General features: G+C 39.9%; 1 protein-coding gene across 1 annotated transcript in view; it reads left to right on the top strand.

The window, feature by feature from the left end:
• Positions 1-17,487, top strand: part of SYCP2L (synaptonemal complex protein 2 like) — a gene marked incomplete at its 5' end in the record, with an annotated part of 61,483 nt that overhangs the window by 13,533 nt on the left and 30,463 nt on the right. The window contains 4 exons of the mRNA XM_084870926.1: positions 616-661; positions 6,049-6,141; positions 6,258-6,318; positions 14,200-14,342. Of these exons, the coding sequence (XP_084727052.1) occupies positions 616-661; positions 6,049-6,141; positions 6,258-6,318; positions 14,200-14,342 (343 nt within the window). The remainder of the gene's footprint in view (positions 1-615; positions 662-6,048; positions 6,142-6,257; positions 6,319-14,199; positions 14,343-17,487) is intronic.

Raw genomic sequence — 17,487 nt, forward strand, 5'->3', positions numbered from 1 at the left:
ATTTTTCTGAGCATTGTTTTATTGGCTAGTTGTATTTGAAAATGTCTAATTTCAAAAAAAAAAAATCTAGGATTTATTTTATTTTAGAAAAAGAACATAGGACACATAATTTATTGAGTACTACTGAGTTATTGAGTAGAAACCTCAGAAGATTAGTCTCATTCTCCCTATTGATTCATTTGAGTTTTGAAAAATCATCTCTGTCAGTCTTTTAGCATATTTGTGATTTGGAGTATTTATAACATTATATCCTCTGGGAAGATTTTATGAAGAGTGATCCCCTACAGACTTGAGGCCACTAGGGATAGCTGTATTATGGACAGTAAAGTACTTGATGAGAAGATATTTGCTAAATTCACTTCTTTCATTGAGGATTTTGCCAAGTGACTGAACAGAGATATAGTATTGTTAAACCTGGCTTGTAGGCTAACAGATGGAGACTTGAAATCTAGCCACAGTGGATCTCCACTGGCAGGTTTAAGGTCCTCTTCAATACTTTGTTCCAAGAGACTTGATGTCATCCCCTAGTTATAAATGCTTGTTTGTAGAACAACTGTAATTTGCATGGGTTCCATCCATATTATTACTTTTTTTTAATTGTGAAGTGTTTTACAGGGTCTATACATTTCCATGTATTGCCGCTTTTGCTGATTGGCATGAGGTATGTTTGTATTTCTTGCGGGCTGTGAGGGTGGTGTGTAATGAAACCCAGGGTTAGGTTTACTTAGTCACGCTGCTCTTACTTCTCAGAAGGGCTCGTTAAAAAGGAAGCTTACTTCTTGCAGAGAGGCCTCAACTCTGAAGCTTATTGCCCCTTTCCCCTGTCTTCTCTCATACTCTAACTACAGTGCATTACCAGTAAGTGTAAGTGCCTTGCTATTATTATTAGATCAAGACGTTTTAGGGTGTATATGTGTTCATGAGTTCAATTACAGGAACCTAGCCTTATTTTACTCTGTTAGTAGTTAGCATTATTCATGTCTGGATAAAAGGCAACTATTTTGCTTCTTTCTACACAGTTCTCCAGCAAATTGGGGACACTTTCCTTTTTTCTACAGAATTCCATTTTGTACTTTATAGTCCAAAAATTGAGCAGTTTCTTTTTACTTCTTCCTTTGATTTCCAAGGTTCTTCATATACAGGTGTCCCATCCTGCAACATCTCAATTTTGGCATAAAATCTTTAAAGATATCTGAACCTTGACTCTAGTGGGGGTTTCCTGGACCAAGTCTTCAGAATGTCCTAATTAACCATTTCTTTGTTTTGAGTTTAGAAACCCCTTCTTGGCCTCTGTGAACTGCACCTATAACTCATGACTACACTACAAATTTCTCTCTGGAACTGGTTTTGGTAGCCTGACTTCAGTATCTAAATTCTATTTTTCCTTCTAATTGTCTGGGGAGTCTACTCTCTGTTTGGTTCTTCTTTCTTGGACTTCAGACTTTCCATCAGCTACAATCAGGGCTCTTACACTGACTTCCAGTAACTTACATTGTGGGTTAAAACCTTTATTTAACTCTATAGCTATCAGAAAGTAGGAATATGTGATGAAAAGGTGTCCAAGATATACTGTTTATTGGAAACCAGGTGGTAGAATAATAAGTCTAGCGTGTGCTTCATTGTTGTGGAATAAAAACTGTATTTCCTGATACATGCCTACAACATGTCTGGGAGAAAACAAAGGCATTGTTAATTGTGCCTATGTGAAGGTATCTCTGGGAAGTCAGGGGCGGCAGAGAAGGAGATATTTGCTGTTTCTATGGTTCTCTTTGGATTCCTCTGTACTGTTTCCACCATACTGTTTGACTCTTTTTCTTCTTTTTCTTTTGTGTTGTTTCTTTTTGGTCTTCATAGCTTTTAAAAAATATATTTATTATTGATATTATTACAGATGTCCATCTTTTTTCCCTCCATAGCTTTCTTCCACCCTGTTCTCACCCCAAACCAGGCTATCACCACCAGTGGAGCTATGTCCATATTTAATACATACATGCATAAAAGATCTTCCTGCATCGTCCCCACACTTTCTGTTATTCCTTCAAATAGGTTTTCAATATCTTGCTCTCTCTTTTCTTCTGGCACCTCCATAATTCAGATGTTGGCATGCTTGAAATTGTCCCAGAGGCTCCTTACACTATCTTCATATTTTTTATTCTTTTTTCTTTTTGCTCTTCTGGTTTGGTGTTTTTTGCTACCTTGTATTTCAAATCATTTATTTATTTGATTCTTGGGATCCTATAATCTATTGTTGAATCCCTGTATATTATTATTATTATTTTTTAAATTTATTTTTTATTTATTTATTTATTTATTTTTAATAAGTTTTTATTGTTCATATTATTACAAATGTTCCTTCCCCCCCCCCCCACCATTGCTCTCCTCCACCAGGTTCCCACCCCACCCTCTGCCCTTTCCCCACTCCCCATTGTCCTCATCCATAGGTGCACAGTTTATGTTCAGTCTCTTCCCACATTCCCCTCTCCCCTTTTCCCCAAGAATCGTCAGTTCACTCCCCTTCCATACCTCTGATTCTATTATATTCAACAGTTAATATTGTTCATCAGATTTTTTTTTTTAAATTTCCTTAGTTTTTAGATTCACTTGTTGATAGTTACGTATTTGTTGTTCATAATTTTTATCTTTATTTACTTTCTCTTCTGAAAGAACCCCCTTCAGCAATTCATATAATTCTGGTTTGGTGTTGATGAACTCCTTTAGCTTTTTTTTATTAGTGAAGCTCTTTATCTGACCTTCGATTCTGAGTGATAGCTTTGCTGGATAGATTATCTTTGGCTGTAGGTTCTTACTATTCATCACCTTGAATATTTCTTGCCATTCCCGTCTGGCCTGCATGGTTTCTGTTGAGAAGTCAGCTGACAATCATATAGGTGCTCCTTTATAGGTAACTACCTTCTTTGCTCTTGCTGCTTTTAATATTCTCTCTTTGTCTTTTGCTCTTGGAATTTTAATTATGATGTGTCTTGGTGTGGTCCTCTTTGGATTCCTTTTGTTTGGAGTTCTGTGCGCTTCCTGGACTTGTAAGTCTAATTCTTTCGCCAGGTGGGGGAAGTTTTCTGTCACTATTTCTTTCAGTATGTTTTCGATATCTTGCTCTCTCTCATTTTCTGGGATCCCCATAATTCTGATGTTGGTTCGCTTGAAGTTGTCCCAGAGGTTTCTTACATTATCTTCAATTTTCTGGATTCTCTTGCCTTCTAGCTTCTGCAGAGGAGTGTCTTCTGGCTCTTTATGTTCCAAATCTTTGACTTGATTCTTGCGATCTTCTATTCTGTTTTTAGGACTCTGTATAATATTTTTTATTTCAGACAATGTATTCTTTATTTCTTGTTGATCCCTTATCATTTCTTGTTGACTCCTTATTAATTCTAGTTGATCTCTTTTCATATCCTCATAGGTCTTATCCCTCTTTTCTAGGAAATTCTTGAAAAACCTTATAAGTGTAGATTTGAACTCTATATCCAGTCGCTTTTTGTCCTCCATTTCTTTCATTTGTGATCTATTTCATTGTCGCATTTCGCAGTTACAGATGGGACTGTATATTATTTTTTATTTCAGTCAGTGTATGCTTAATTTCTGACTGGTCCTTTTCCCTTTTTTTTTTCATTCTCATTAAGATTTTTGAAAGTCTCACTACGTTTCTCAGAGGTTTCTACAAGATTCTGAGTAACAGTATAACTGATTCTGAACTCTATATCCAGGAGTTTGCTTTCTTTCATTTCTTTCATTTGTGACATGTTTCTTTGCCTCCACATTTTGGCTGCTTCCCTGTGTTTGTTTCTATCTATTGGGTAGCCACTAAATCTCCTTGAGTTTATAGAGTGGCCTTGTGTGGTAGGTGTCCTATAGGGTTCAGTGAGGTGGACACTTTTAGTGCACCTCTTTTGTACAGTCTTGTTGTAGTTGAACCTTGATTGCCCTTGGTGACACTGGGAGGAACTGACCTCCAGGCCAATTGGCTGTGGGGACCAGCTGCAACTACAGTGGGAGAGTTGCTGTGCAGGAGACAACCATATGGAGCAGGACTTGCTTCAGTGGGGCTTTGGTGCTCACTGAGTCTGCCCCTTGAGAATGTCACTCATGTATGTGAAGAGTTGTAATCTGGTATGGTTTCACTGACCACTGGTATACTGGCTCTTGGGTCTCCAGGGAGGTGCAAAGTCAGCCACTGCCTGGGGCCATCCAGTAGGAGCTACAGAGAGATCTGCAAATTCCTCCTCTTTGTATCCGGTTTGGAAGTGCCCAGATGAGGGGCAGCTGTGAAACAAGGCAGGCTGGTCTTGGGCTTTTATTGATTGTTTTGGAGCTCCCTGACCCAGCTGCAGAGTTTTAGCTTCAAAAAAGGACATATGCAAAAGCTGCTGTGCACAGCTTGGGTAGGGTTGTAAATTGGGTGGGTGGGGTCTCAGGGAATCACCAGGTCAGAGCAAACAGAAATAGCTGTCAGTCAGCCCTGCACAGAGGAAGTCCAATCACAGGAACAACGACCACAGTGAGCACCTCCGTCTGGAAGAAAGCTGTCCCCAAGTTCCTGCAGACAGTCCAGTTTCTCCCAGTATGTGCACTGGAGCTCAGGGAGTGGGAGCTTGTAAATTCAGTTTGTGGTGCCGGCCTTTTAAGAGGAGCTGCTAGGTCTCTAGCAGTCTGTGTGTCACTCTGCCCCAATCCACACCAGTTTTTTACAGTTTGTAGTTCTTATTGCCCATAGGGGCTTCTTTTCCCAGCTCTGGGACCCTGGCTGGGGGTCTGGTGTGGGGCTGGGACCCTTTACTTCTCCTTGTAGCCTCCACAGAGGCAATCTCCTTCCTGATTAAAAAAACAGCACAGATGGATACCAGACCAGCCTGTTCTGCGCCTCCACACCTCCTACCAGTCTTAGTGTGCTTTCTTCTTTACCTCTCTAGTTGTAGCACTTCCACTCAGCCAGATTTCCTGTGATTCTGGATGATAGTTGTAATTTTGATGTGGTTGTGGGAGGCAGCAAGTACAGGCATTTACCTATGCCACCATCTTGGTTCTCCTGCTTGACTGTTTTTACTGTAAGCATATATTTATTTTATAATAACTAAAATGAAGATAATTTGAAATATTTAGGTCTTAGCTCTATTCTAATAGGTGGCAAAATAGAGGGCAAATAACCTCTTATATTTGATCACAGTGCTTCCTTTGATAGACATTTCCATCCATATGCAGTGTGAATTGTTACTGTTTAGACATAGAATGGTTGTCTCTGTGATTTCACCAGGAAAAAAAGTTTGTGTGGACAGAATCCTCTGCTCTGACACATTTGAACATATATTTAATAGTTAAGGATATTTTTTCCAGAAATAGTTTAGTTGTATAAAATTGTGACCTTCCCTTTGTTTGAAGAAATGAGTAAGGCAATGAAGAGATATGTGGTGAGCAGGCACGGCCGTGGCATACTCAGTCCCAGAGCGCCTTATGTGCCACATCAGCTCAGCCAGGTTCAGTGAGCCTGAGAGGGGGTGGTGAGGATTGAGAAAAGACAGATAAGAGAATGAAATCTGGGTCTCGGTGGGACACTGTCCGCTCTGATGGAGAGCTAGCGACAGCATCACAGACTACAAGCCGTGTCTTTATTTTATAGTCAGATTCCATGAGGCAAAGTAAGGGCGTGGTCAAGATGTTTACAATGTCCTCATGGGTTTAGATCCTACTCAATTATGTGTACCATGTGCCTGAACTGTATCAAGCCCACATCACTCAGGCACTTGGGGCCACGTGTTTGGACCATAGGTTCAAGCTTACAACTATAGCTGTTGGCTGTAATTGTGCTGGGAGGGCTCTGTCCTCCAAGCTGGGACTTGCACGTGGCAGTGAGAGGACTGTGCCCTCTCATTAGTCCAAGGCTTAAACCTGTCCAAACACTGTAGCCGCTCTCCAGAGATACACTGTAATATTAGGGTGGTATTTAAGGAAAAGCACTTCTGTTTTTAATGGAATTTTTTTTATTTGACCCTTTGACATGGTACTTATGTGTATAATTTATGCTGAAATTATATCTTACAGATGAGAAAACCAGCAGATGAAAAATTAGAGAAATTTTGGATTGATTTCAACGTAGGAAGTCAGAGTGTAACTTTTTATATAGATAGTACCGAGGTAATCACATTTGATTTCTGTTTAAATTTAAGCACTTAGAGTTGTTCATATGCAAGTATGTATTATATGCTCATGAATTTCACTTATTTCCCGCTTCCCCCCTCCCCCCACCCAAGAATGCTCTGTGGGACTCAGTAAGACTTTTGAAAGAAGCAGTGATTAATTTCAGCATAATAGGTAAGATGATAAACTATCAGAGTATTATTTTTGTTTATAGTTGCAGTATATGCTTAGTTAATTACAGAGCACATTTAGTGCCTTGGGGTGGAAGTGTGGTGGAAGGAGCACTGTGCTTAGGACCAGGATGCAAGGGAACAGAACTGGTGACTTCTTTGCTTTGTGACTTTGGGGTTCAATTACTTGCTTGGTTTTCTCATTGTAGAAATGGTTTAGTTTTTTTTAAGAAATTAAAAATTAATTACTATGTGATCTAGCAATATCAGTTCTGGGTATATATCTGTGAGGATTGAACACAGGACTCAAAAAGATATTTATACACCCTGTTCATTGTAGCATTATTGTCCATAGCCCGGAGGTGGAAGCAACCTAAGTGCCTATCAGTGGATAAATAAATAAAATGGGGTGTATACATACAGTGAAATATTATTCAGCTTAAAAAGGAAAGAAATTCTGACAACATGGATGAACCTTGGGGACATTATGCTAAGTGAAATAAGCTAGTCACAAAAGGACAAATACTGTAAGATTCTACTTGTATGAGGTATCTAAAGAACTCAAATTGATAGAAGCAGTAGAATGGTGGTTATCAGGATCTATGAGAAGGGGAAATGGGGACTTGTTGTTTAATGCACACAGTTTCAGATTTACAAAATGAAAATGCTCTGGAAGATCTGTTGTACAATATATACTAACAACTGAACTGCACACTTAAACATGGTGTTATTTTTTGTACCATCATTTTAAAAAGTGGCTGTAGTACCTGTCCTTCTCTTCTCACAGATTTATAGTAATTATCAATGAGCTTATGTGGGTATGTGCTACCTTCATCTAAATAGCATCCCTCTGACCCCCCTTCTTAAACCTCTATCACTCACCTTCCTTCTCAGATCAGTAGATAGGATTGAGGGACATAAAATCAGGAGTGATCCTTTTCTGGGTAGCTGCAAATAACCTGTTAGTCCAGCGCAGCATTTCATATAATCATACTTAAACATCTATCAGGATTCTCGAATTGGGTCTTTAAAAATAAAGGGATGCTGGGGGCCCTAGTAGGTTTGGCTCAATGGATAGAGCTTTGGCCTGTGGACTGAAGGGGATTCAAGGGTTTTATACTTTCCCCCCCCTATAGGTTTCAAGGTTCTCCTGTCAATAGACTAGATTTCAAGGTTCCCCTTTTACACTGTTGCAGCTTTCCCCAGAATTTATGAGAACATCTGGCCATGTTGTCTTCGCAAGTCCCAAGAGGGCTGGCTTCTTTGTTCAGTGGGTGAGATGAACTCCTCTTCAAACTTCCCCTCTTGCCCTAGCAGCTATTTATCCTGCCTAACATTCCCCCCGCAAGTAATACCATCCAAATGCTTTTGGATTTTTGTTAATTGTTTCTAAGACTTCATCTGTCCTTGGGTTTAGCTGGCACAAATGGCATTAATTGGGTCTGTGTTCTCTGTTTTCCCAGGCCCAGGTGATTTAAGCTACGTATTCTCTGGTTAAGGAAGAGAAGTATAAAGCATTTGCTCTCAGTGTCCTTAGTTGGAGAAGATAAGATCTTGTAGTTCAGAAGCTGGCTGCAGGCTGCCCAAAGTGTTTGGTCTTGTTTAATTTTGTTGTCTCAGTTTCCCCATTCCACTTGCCCAGGAATTTCCCTAGCTTCTTACTATGCTGGCGCACCAGATGGCCGCCTGTCAACTTCTGACCAATTTGCTGCAAATCGTGGGTTCTCACAACCTCCTCAGGTTTGGTAGTTTGCTCTATTGACTCACAGAACTCAGGGAGACACTTATTTAGATTACCAGTTTGTTATAAATAATACAACAAAGGGTACAGCTGAAGAGCCAGGTAAAGAGGCACGCAGGGTGAGATCCAGAAGTGTCCTGAGCATAGGAGCTCCTGTCCCTGAGAAATTGGGTTGCTCTACCCTCCTGATCCAAGGATGTGTTATCAACCTGAAAGCTCTATGAACCCCATACGTTAGGTTTTTATGGAGGTTTTATCACGAAGGCATGATAGATTATTAACTCAATCTCTGGCCCCTTCCCCCTCCCTGGAGGTTGAGGAGTGGATCTGAAAGTTCAAACCCTCAAATGGTGACAGTCTTTCTGGGACTAGCAACCATCGGATGCTCTCCAGGAGCCTCCAGTCACCTCATTAGCATACATAAAGACACTCTTCACTCTAGGGATTCTAAGGGTCTTAGCTCTTGTGTTAGGAATAGGGGTCAAAGACCAAATATTAGAAGAAAAGATGCTTCTAGAGAAAAAAAAGCACATTTCAGGAGGATCCAAGATGGCTGCACAGGTAAACACCTAACCGCAGCCGCACACAACAATTTCAATGGAATACAACTAAAATATAAAATGGACAGTGCCCAGAGCTACAGGAAGTCGACTGACTGAAAATTCTACAACAAGAAGGAAAGAGAACACCAGAAGGAAAATCAGAGGAGCTGAAAAAGCCTAAGGTACAGAGACATGCTGCGTGCCCGGAGAGGACGGAGCTGGAGAGGAGGAGAAGGCTGGGTGCCTGCCTGGCATTCCCTAGCAGGAAGGAAATAAAAGCCCCGGACTGGGCTGAACCCCAGAACCGGCAGCGCTGAGCCCCAGTTCTGGGTCAGAGCCTGGGGACCCAGGCTCAGGCAGGGGGAGACAGGGCTGTGAGGCGGAATCCCAGGGGAGCGGCGAAAAGCAGAGCCCCCGGAGTTGCGCACATTGCGCGCAGAGGATGGAATGTTGACTCTGATGCTGGACTGCCCTGGCGGGAAGGAAACAAAACCTCCGGCCGTGCTGGGCCCCAGTTCCGACTGCTCTGAACCCCAGTTCCAGGCCAGACCCAGGGACCCAGGCAGAAACAGAGGGAGGCAGGGCTGTGAGGCGGAGTCCCAGGGGAGCAGAGAGGGGCAGAGCCCCCGGAGTCGCGCACATTGTGTGCAGAGGACAGTCTGTTGACTCTGATGCTAGACTCCCTGAGCGGGAAGGAGATAAAAGCTCCAGACTAGGAGGAACACGATGCGGAGCAGGAACCGCTGCCGGACACTGGCCAGCCAGGCACCGGCAAGGAGTGGGGTGATGGGGCCCTCTGTGGGGGGGTGCCGCTGGGCCCTCGACCGCTGATCGCGGGCCACGGAGCCGAGGCCGGCAACAGGCTGAAGCCGCGCAGGAGGCCGCAGAGAACAAAGGGGTGCTGCAGGCCAGCCTGCTGAGCGTCCAGGACGAGGAGGAAGAAACTGAAGAAGTTTTCAATGTGAAGAAATCAAGTTATAGCAAAAGATAGTAAAATTACTTAAGAAAGAATACAAAGATCTTAAAAAATCGAAGACTAAGACAGAACTCAACTCAGCAGCCAACATTGCAACATAAACGCGTTTAAAAAAAAAAAAAAGGACAGAATGTTGGAGCGGCGGCGGCCAGGCCCAGAGTGGCCAGGCACAAGGCAGTGGCAGCCAGGGCCCGGAGCAGCAGCAGCCAGGCCCCAGAGCAGCAGCAGCCAGAACCAGAGCAGCAGCAGCCAGGCCCGGAGCAGCCAGACCTAAGGCAGTGGCAGCCAGGCCTGAGGCGGAGGCGGCCAAGCCCAGGGTGGCCAGGCCCGGAGCAGCCGGGCCCAGAGCAGCCAGGCTGGGAGTGGCCAGGCCCGGAGCATCCAGGCCCAATGCAGCCAGGTCGGGAGCAGCCAGGCCCAGAGCAGCAGCAACCAGGCCCGGAGCAGCCAGGCTGGGAGCGGCCAGGCCAGGAACAGCAGCAGCCTGGCCGGGAGCGGCAGTGGCCAGACTCGGAGCAGCAGGTTGTGGAGCGGACCAGAGCAACAGAGGCCAGGCTCGCTCCTTGCCTGCCCATGCCCCAGGGCTGCCTCTCAGACATGGCTGGAAACTTTGGGGGGAACTTGAGGGTCTGCTGAATCAAGTGAGGAAGGCTTAGATCTGGATGTGTTGAATTAGTATAGCGCTGGGGTATTGATCTGTGAGTGCCTTGTGTGGGGCCTGGATGAGGTTGGTTGATCTATTTGGAAGTGTCTTTTGTGTGAAGTGTATCCTTGGGCATGTGGAGGTATTACTGATTTGAGAAAATGCTAAGTAACTGATTTACTACCTGACAAATTTAAAGTTCTGAAAGTTTGAGGTCTCTTGTCAAAAAGAGGTTTTAAAGCTAACACCTTAATTTTAATGGAGAAAGGGGAGGACAAGCCCTTCTCACCCAGAACAGGTAATCCAATTCCAGCCAGCAGCTATCTTTAAACAATGTGTCCATTTACATTTGAATGGCTATACCTTTTGATAGCCTAAGGGCAAGTTTACATGTAAACAAGTTTGCTTCTCAATTTCCAGGGCAGAAAAAAACAAGGTTTAAAATTATTAGATTTTAAAATTTATTCTTAGAAGTGTAAAAGTTTATTAATTAAAAAAAAAAAAAAAGATGCTTCTAGAACTCCTAGCACTCAGGGAATTACAAAGATTTTTAGGAGCCCTGTGTCAGGAATCTGGGCAGAGGCCAAATATATAGTTCTCACTGTGTCACAGATGAGAAGAGCTAGAGTTGCACAATCACAGAATTGGAAAGGTCAGGATATATTAGTTGGGAGTATCACCTACCTGTAGTAAACAGAAGGGGTTTATAAATAACTTACTAGAAATATGAATTAAGTATAATCATAAATTAAGAATAACTTAATTTATGTTGTCATTACCTGTTACTATTAATTTCAGATATATAAAATATTGTTGATATTTACTCTAAATCATTATTTTGGAAGGACTTCCCTGGATTTCCTGACTATGGTATCCGTAACATTATTTTTTTTAGTTTAAGTTCCTGAACTCCAAACCTTGATACTGTAATGGTTTTTAGGAACTAACTTGCCAAGCTCATATTCTATACTTTACTAATATATCACATTTCTGTGAGATTCCATCATTTGCAAAGTTCCTCACAGTATCAGAAGGAGGTAGGTATTATTTTCTATTTTAATTAAAAAAAATTTTTTTTTATTGATTTCAAAGAGGAAGGGAGAGTGTTTCATATAAACATCAATGATGAGAGAGAATCCTTGATGGACTGCCTCCTACACGATCCTCCTAGTATTCCCCCCAACCCCGGGACTGAGCCCACAATCTGGGCATGTGCTCTTGACCAGAATCGAACTCGGGAACCTTCAGTCCACAGGTTGACACTATCTACTGAGCCGAACCAGCTACAGCTATTTTCTATTTTTATAGCCAAGGAAATTAAAGATTGTTCAGCAAACTCTCCAAACAACACCTTAGTTTTGTATGCAACTTCTTGCTAAGCAGTAGGCAATGTTTTAGTAGTACATTGAGTGCTTGGTGCAGCCCTGAGATAATTTCTTCTGGCTCTTGCATGCCCAATGTATGTTTGCATTGAGCTCTACAGCCCAAATAGCTGTTTTTATTTGTGGATATAGTTTGAATTACTTTTGTTGCAGTGTTTCATATACTTTTTTGTAGGGACTAGATGTCCAGTAAGATTGGTGTTTCGGGGGGATTGCTGAGGTTGTCTCTGTGCCAACATTGTCCTATAGCAGGGGTCTTCAAACTTTTTAAAGTGGGGGCCAGATCACGGTCCCTCAGAGAGCTGGAGGGCCGGACTATATGAACTACTAATCCCTACTGTAACACCTTGGCTGCGCTCACTGCCCAAAAAACCTGGCGGGCAGGATCAGACTCCCCTGGGGGCTGCATGTGGCCCGCGGGCAGTAGTTTGAAGACCCCTGTCCTATAGAAACACAATATGAGCCACATATTTAATATTCAGCTTTCACATAGCCATTTTAAGTTCTTTTAATAATATACATTTAACCCAATATATCCAGAATATTAACAGTTAAACATGTAATTAATATGAGAAATTGATGAGGCATCTTACTTTCTCTCTCTCTCTCTTCTTTGTACTAAGTCTTCACAAACTGATGTGTATTTTATGCTTATGGTGCACTTCGATTTGTGCTAGCCATATTACATGTACTCAGTAGCCATAAGTCTAGACCTAGGTGTGTCTCATTCTTTTTTCCTCTTTCTGTCCTCATCAATTTGTGACTGTTAACCTTTGCCTACTCTTTCATAGACTTTCCTCTTTTCTCTCCTGCTGCTTCCAACTCAGTGTGTACTTACTATGGCTTATTCTTGGACTTTGCTTGAATTATTAGCCAGTAATTTTCAACCTTTTATATTTCATGGAAATGAACTATACTAATTACTAAAATTCTGCAGCATACTAAAAAAATACATTATATTTTTGTTGATTCAATAAAAAATAGGTATAATTTTGACTGGTTAACTAAAAAGCTCATAGTAATTACTTATAATTTTTGTTCCAAAGTGATTTTTAAAAAAATCAGGTGCCTCTATTATATAAGGATTTCTGGTACCAAGAATTAACCAATTACATGCAACCTTATTATTCAGGGTGACCAATAAGATGCAGCTCTTTTATATGACCTATACAAAAGACGGCATTCACACTGGATAGCTATTGTGTTGGCTGTTGTCATTTTTTTTTATTTGACAATCTGAGGGAAAAGAAGTTATCACCTCTGACTAAATAGTCAGGTGTTGCATGTTTTAAAAATTCTTGCATCACACCTTTTGAAAATCGCTTTTCTAAGCTATTTTCTGTTCTAAACCGATTACTGTTTGTCAGTAAAGGGCTGGTGTCCTGGTAGTGGACCCTCAAGGAGACTGTTGTCTAAAAAACAGGCCTGTATCTTATCTATGATGTTTCCATTTCTCCTTTTTAAGTGGAGGCTAATGAAAGGAAGGTAGATTATTCCACTCTGCATATTGCAAACAGTGACATTGAATTTGAATTTTAGAAATAATTGGGATCTGGGAGAGAGAGAGAATGAGAATGAATGTTGTGCTTAATATATTGGGAAGTTAAATAACTGTTGCATATGATAGCTTTAAATTCACAAAATGCTCTTTGAAAAATGGTTTTAATAGATAAGGATATCTCCATTGCTATGCTGCTAAGATTAGTTACTTTCTATTTCTGTCATATTAACCACTTCATCATTTGTGTGTTTATAAACACACATGTGAATCTAATAAAAATAACTTCAAAGTAACTTTTAAAAAACTATTTAAACTTGGTTGCTTTATTTCATACTTCTAAAATCCACAAAGCTTCACAGTATCAGTGTTTGATCATCAAGGCTTTATAGACAATGAAAATTTTATCACATCAATTGGGCATACTCAAAGACAATGGATAATTTACAAACAATTTTTTAAAAATGAAGAACATTTTGCAAAATACACACTGGTACACATCTGAATTAATCTATTTTAAAATTAGATTTTAAAGTAAAAAAAAAAAAACCACAGAGAGATTTAACAAGCCTACCAGAATAATGCTGGTAGCAAGCTATAAACAGCTTTAATGTTGAATGTAATTTGGGGGGAGAAGGAAGAAAATATTATCTGTTCAACCTATATTTAAATGCATCTGTGAATAAAAGTTCTATAGTTTAATGAATTTTAAAAAAGTGAACAACTCTTTTGCCTCCATGTTAGTTTTTCAGGTTTGTTTGTTTGTTTTTAATTGTGAAATTTCGAGTAAAGAAAATGGATCCTGGAATTAGAATCCTTAAGGAGAAGAAAAACATGGGGGCGGGGGAGAAACAAAATCAGTACTTTTAATCTTTCTAAGGTGATTGTACCAAACAAAATCATTGTTCATATTAAGAAAGAATACCAGAGATGGTATATGGGGTTGAGTTTTGGCTTATGTGACTTTTAAAAATATGGTTTCTTTTCAACTCATTGCAGAAAAATCTGGACTATTGACAAATATCTTGGTGTACTTATTTAAAATTATAAAATACCAACTTTCAATGTGTTGATATACATTGGTATATTTTATTTTTTGCTAGAAACTGAAAAGAAAAAGATGTTCATCATTTACTTGAAGCCTATTAATATTGGAAACAAGGAAGTGAGGAAAGTAGAAATTCATTTTGATTTGCAATTCAACATATTACAAGCTTCCATTATGGCTTTAGGAGAAGACAAACAGGTGGCAGGTTTAATTCTCTTTAATTATTTGACTGTGTTTTAGTATGTTTTCATGTCTCTTAAATTTCCATGTTGGGATTTTTTAAATTGAAATATAATTGGTAAAATATTATATAATCATCTGTCACATAATAATTTTTCAGTCAGTGACAGACTACATAGATGAGGGTGGTCCCATAAGATTATAATGGAGTTGAAAAACTCCTATCACCTGGTGACAGCATAGCACTCATAACATCATCATAGTGCAATGCATCTGTAATGAAGTGGGTGTAAACAAACTCACAGGCAGTTGCATAAAAGTGTAGCACATAATCCTTAATAATGATAATAAACAGCAATATCACTGATTTATAAATTTACTATACTATATTTTTTGTCATTTCTTTAGACTATCCTTTCTCTTTATTAAGAAAAAAGTTTGCTGTAAAACAGTATGCTATGTTACATTGGTAGCAGCCTCTGAGGCTTACTTTGTCTTACTGTGTCTTGATTGAATCACAGTGGTGCCTCACACAACGAACTTAATTCGTTCCAGGAGCAAGCTTGTTATGCGAAAAGTTCGTTATGTGAAAATCGTTTTCCCATAACAATACATGTTAAAAAAAATAATTCGTTCTGTAGCATAAAATATGCTAAGATGACATAAAAAAAAGTATGCTAAGATGACATATTTTTATTTAGATACATCTAAAAACATAATTTTTTTTAAAAAAAACACACATTTTTTTAATTTTAAGACAGACTAAGTAGAGTCTACCGAATCTTGCACATCTTCATCCATTTTCTGCTTTTTGGCCGATGGTTTCATGAAAAACCTGTCCAAAGTTCGCTGTGCGAGGCGTTTGTTATGCGAGGCACCACTGCATTTTATGTTGTGTTTATTTTGACCTCATGTTGTTTTTTATAGTAACATGCTATACAGAATTGTAGCCTAAGAGCAATCCTATCTAACAAAAGAGTAATATGCAAATTGACTATCACTCCAACATGTAAAGATGGCTTCTCCATGTGGTCAAAGATAGCTGCTCCCATGTGGACACATGACTGCTGCCATAAGATGGCCAGCAGGGGAGGGCAGTTGTGAGGAACCAGGCCTGCAAGAGAGAATAGTTATGGACAATCAATCCTGCAGAGGAGAACAGTTGGGGGGGACCAGGCCTGCAGGGGAGAACAGTTGGAGGGACCAGGCCTACAGAAGAGGGCAGTTAGGGGCAAACAGGCTGGCAGGAGAGCAGTAAGGCATAATCAGGCTGTCAGGGGAGTGGTTTGGGGGTAATCAAGCTGGCAGGCAGAAGTGTTTAGGGGCAATCAGGAAGGCAGGCAGGTGAGCAGTTGGGAGCCAGTAGTTCTGGATTGTGAGAGGTATGTCCGACTGCCCTTGAGGGGTCCCAGATTGGAGAGGGTGCATGCTGGGCTGAGGGACACACCCCCTTGCACGAATTTTGTGCACCGGGCCTCTAGTAGGTTATATAATATAGCATAGGTGTGTAGTAGACTATACCATCTAGATTTGTGTAAGTGCACTCGATGTTTGTTAACAAAGACATCACCTATTTCTCAGAATACATTATGTATTTCTCAGAACACATCCCCATCATTAGTGGTGCATGACTATATTAGTTTTAAGTGTACAACATAATGATTCGACATTTGAATATATAGCAAAATGACCATAACAGGTCTAGTTAAAAGCCTTTGCCATAAAGATTTTTTTTCTTGTGATGAAGACTTTTAATTTACTTTCTTAGTAATTTTCAAATATGTAGTTTTTATCTATTTCTCCTTTAAGTTTCTTAATATTTGCTTTATATAGGTAGGTGTTCCTATGTTAAATGCATAAATATTTACAAATATTATATTGTGTTGTAGGATTGATCCCTTTATCATAAAATGACCTTCTTTGTGTCTTATGATAATCTTTGTTTTAAAATCTATTTTGTCTGATATAAATATAGCTACCCCAGCTTTTGTATGGTTTCCATTTGCATGGAATATTTTTTCCATTCCTTCACTGTCAGTCTATGTATGCCCATATAGATGGATCTCTCTCTTTTTTAATTTATTCAGCCACTCTATGTCTTTTGACTGGAGAATTTAATTCATTTATATTAAAGTTATCAATAGGTACATACTGATTGCCATTTTGTAAATTGCTTTCTGGCTGTTTTGTACATCCTCTGTTCATTTCTTCTCTTGTTCTATTCCTATGTCATTTGATGGTTTTCTTTTATGCTTAGTTTCCTTTTTCTTTATCCTCTTTGTGTCTACTATAGGTTTTTGCTTTGTTACCATGAGGCTTATATAAAACAACTTATAACAGCCTATTTTTAAGTTGATAACAATTTAAGTTTGATTATATTCTAATGCTCTGCATTTTTACTCTTTTCCCCACATTTCATTTTTTGATGTTAAAATTTACATCTTTTTATTTTATTTTCCCTTAACAAAGTATTATAGTCATAATTATTTTTTACTACTTTTGTCTTTTAGTTTTTATATTATTTTTCTAAATAACTATATTAGATTCTGAATTTTACTATATATTTACTTTTATCAATAATTTATAGTTTTATATATTTTCACAATTGATTTTAGAAAGAAGAAGAAGATGAGGGGGAGAGAGAGAGAGAGAGAGAGAGACAGAGAGAGAGAGAGAGAAACATTGATCAGTTGCCTCCCCCACACACCCCTACTAGGGATCAAACTTGCAACTAGGGTATGTGCCCTGGCTGGGAATTTTTTTTAAAACAACATTTTTATTGATTTCAGAGAAAAAGGGAGACGGAGACGGAGAGGGAGACGGAGAGGGAGAGGGAGAGGGAGAAGGAGAGGGAAAGGGAGGGGGAGAGAGAGAGAGAGAGAGAGAGAGAGAGAGAGAGAGAGAGAGAGAGAAACATCAATGATGAGAGAATCATTGATCAGCTCTCTCCTGCATGCCCCACACTGGGGATTGAGTCTGCAACCTGAGCATATATCCTGACCTGGTATTGAACTGTGATCTCCTGGTTCATAGGTTGATGCTTAACTACTGAGCAATACCAGCCAGGCTATATATTTTTCTCTTACTAATTAGCACCCTTTCTTTTAAGCTTAGATAGTCCTTTTGACATTTAGATAGTTTAATAATGATGAAATCCTTTAGC

The sequence above is a fragment of the Pipistrellus hanaki genome (assembly GCF_964339955.1).
Source record: "Pipistrellus hanaki genome assembly, chromosome: 2".
NCBI classification, from domain to species: Eukaryota; Metazoa; Chordata; class Mammalia; order Chiroptera; family Vespertilionidae; genus Pipistrellus; species Pipistrellus hanaki.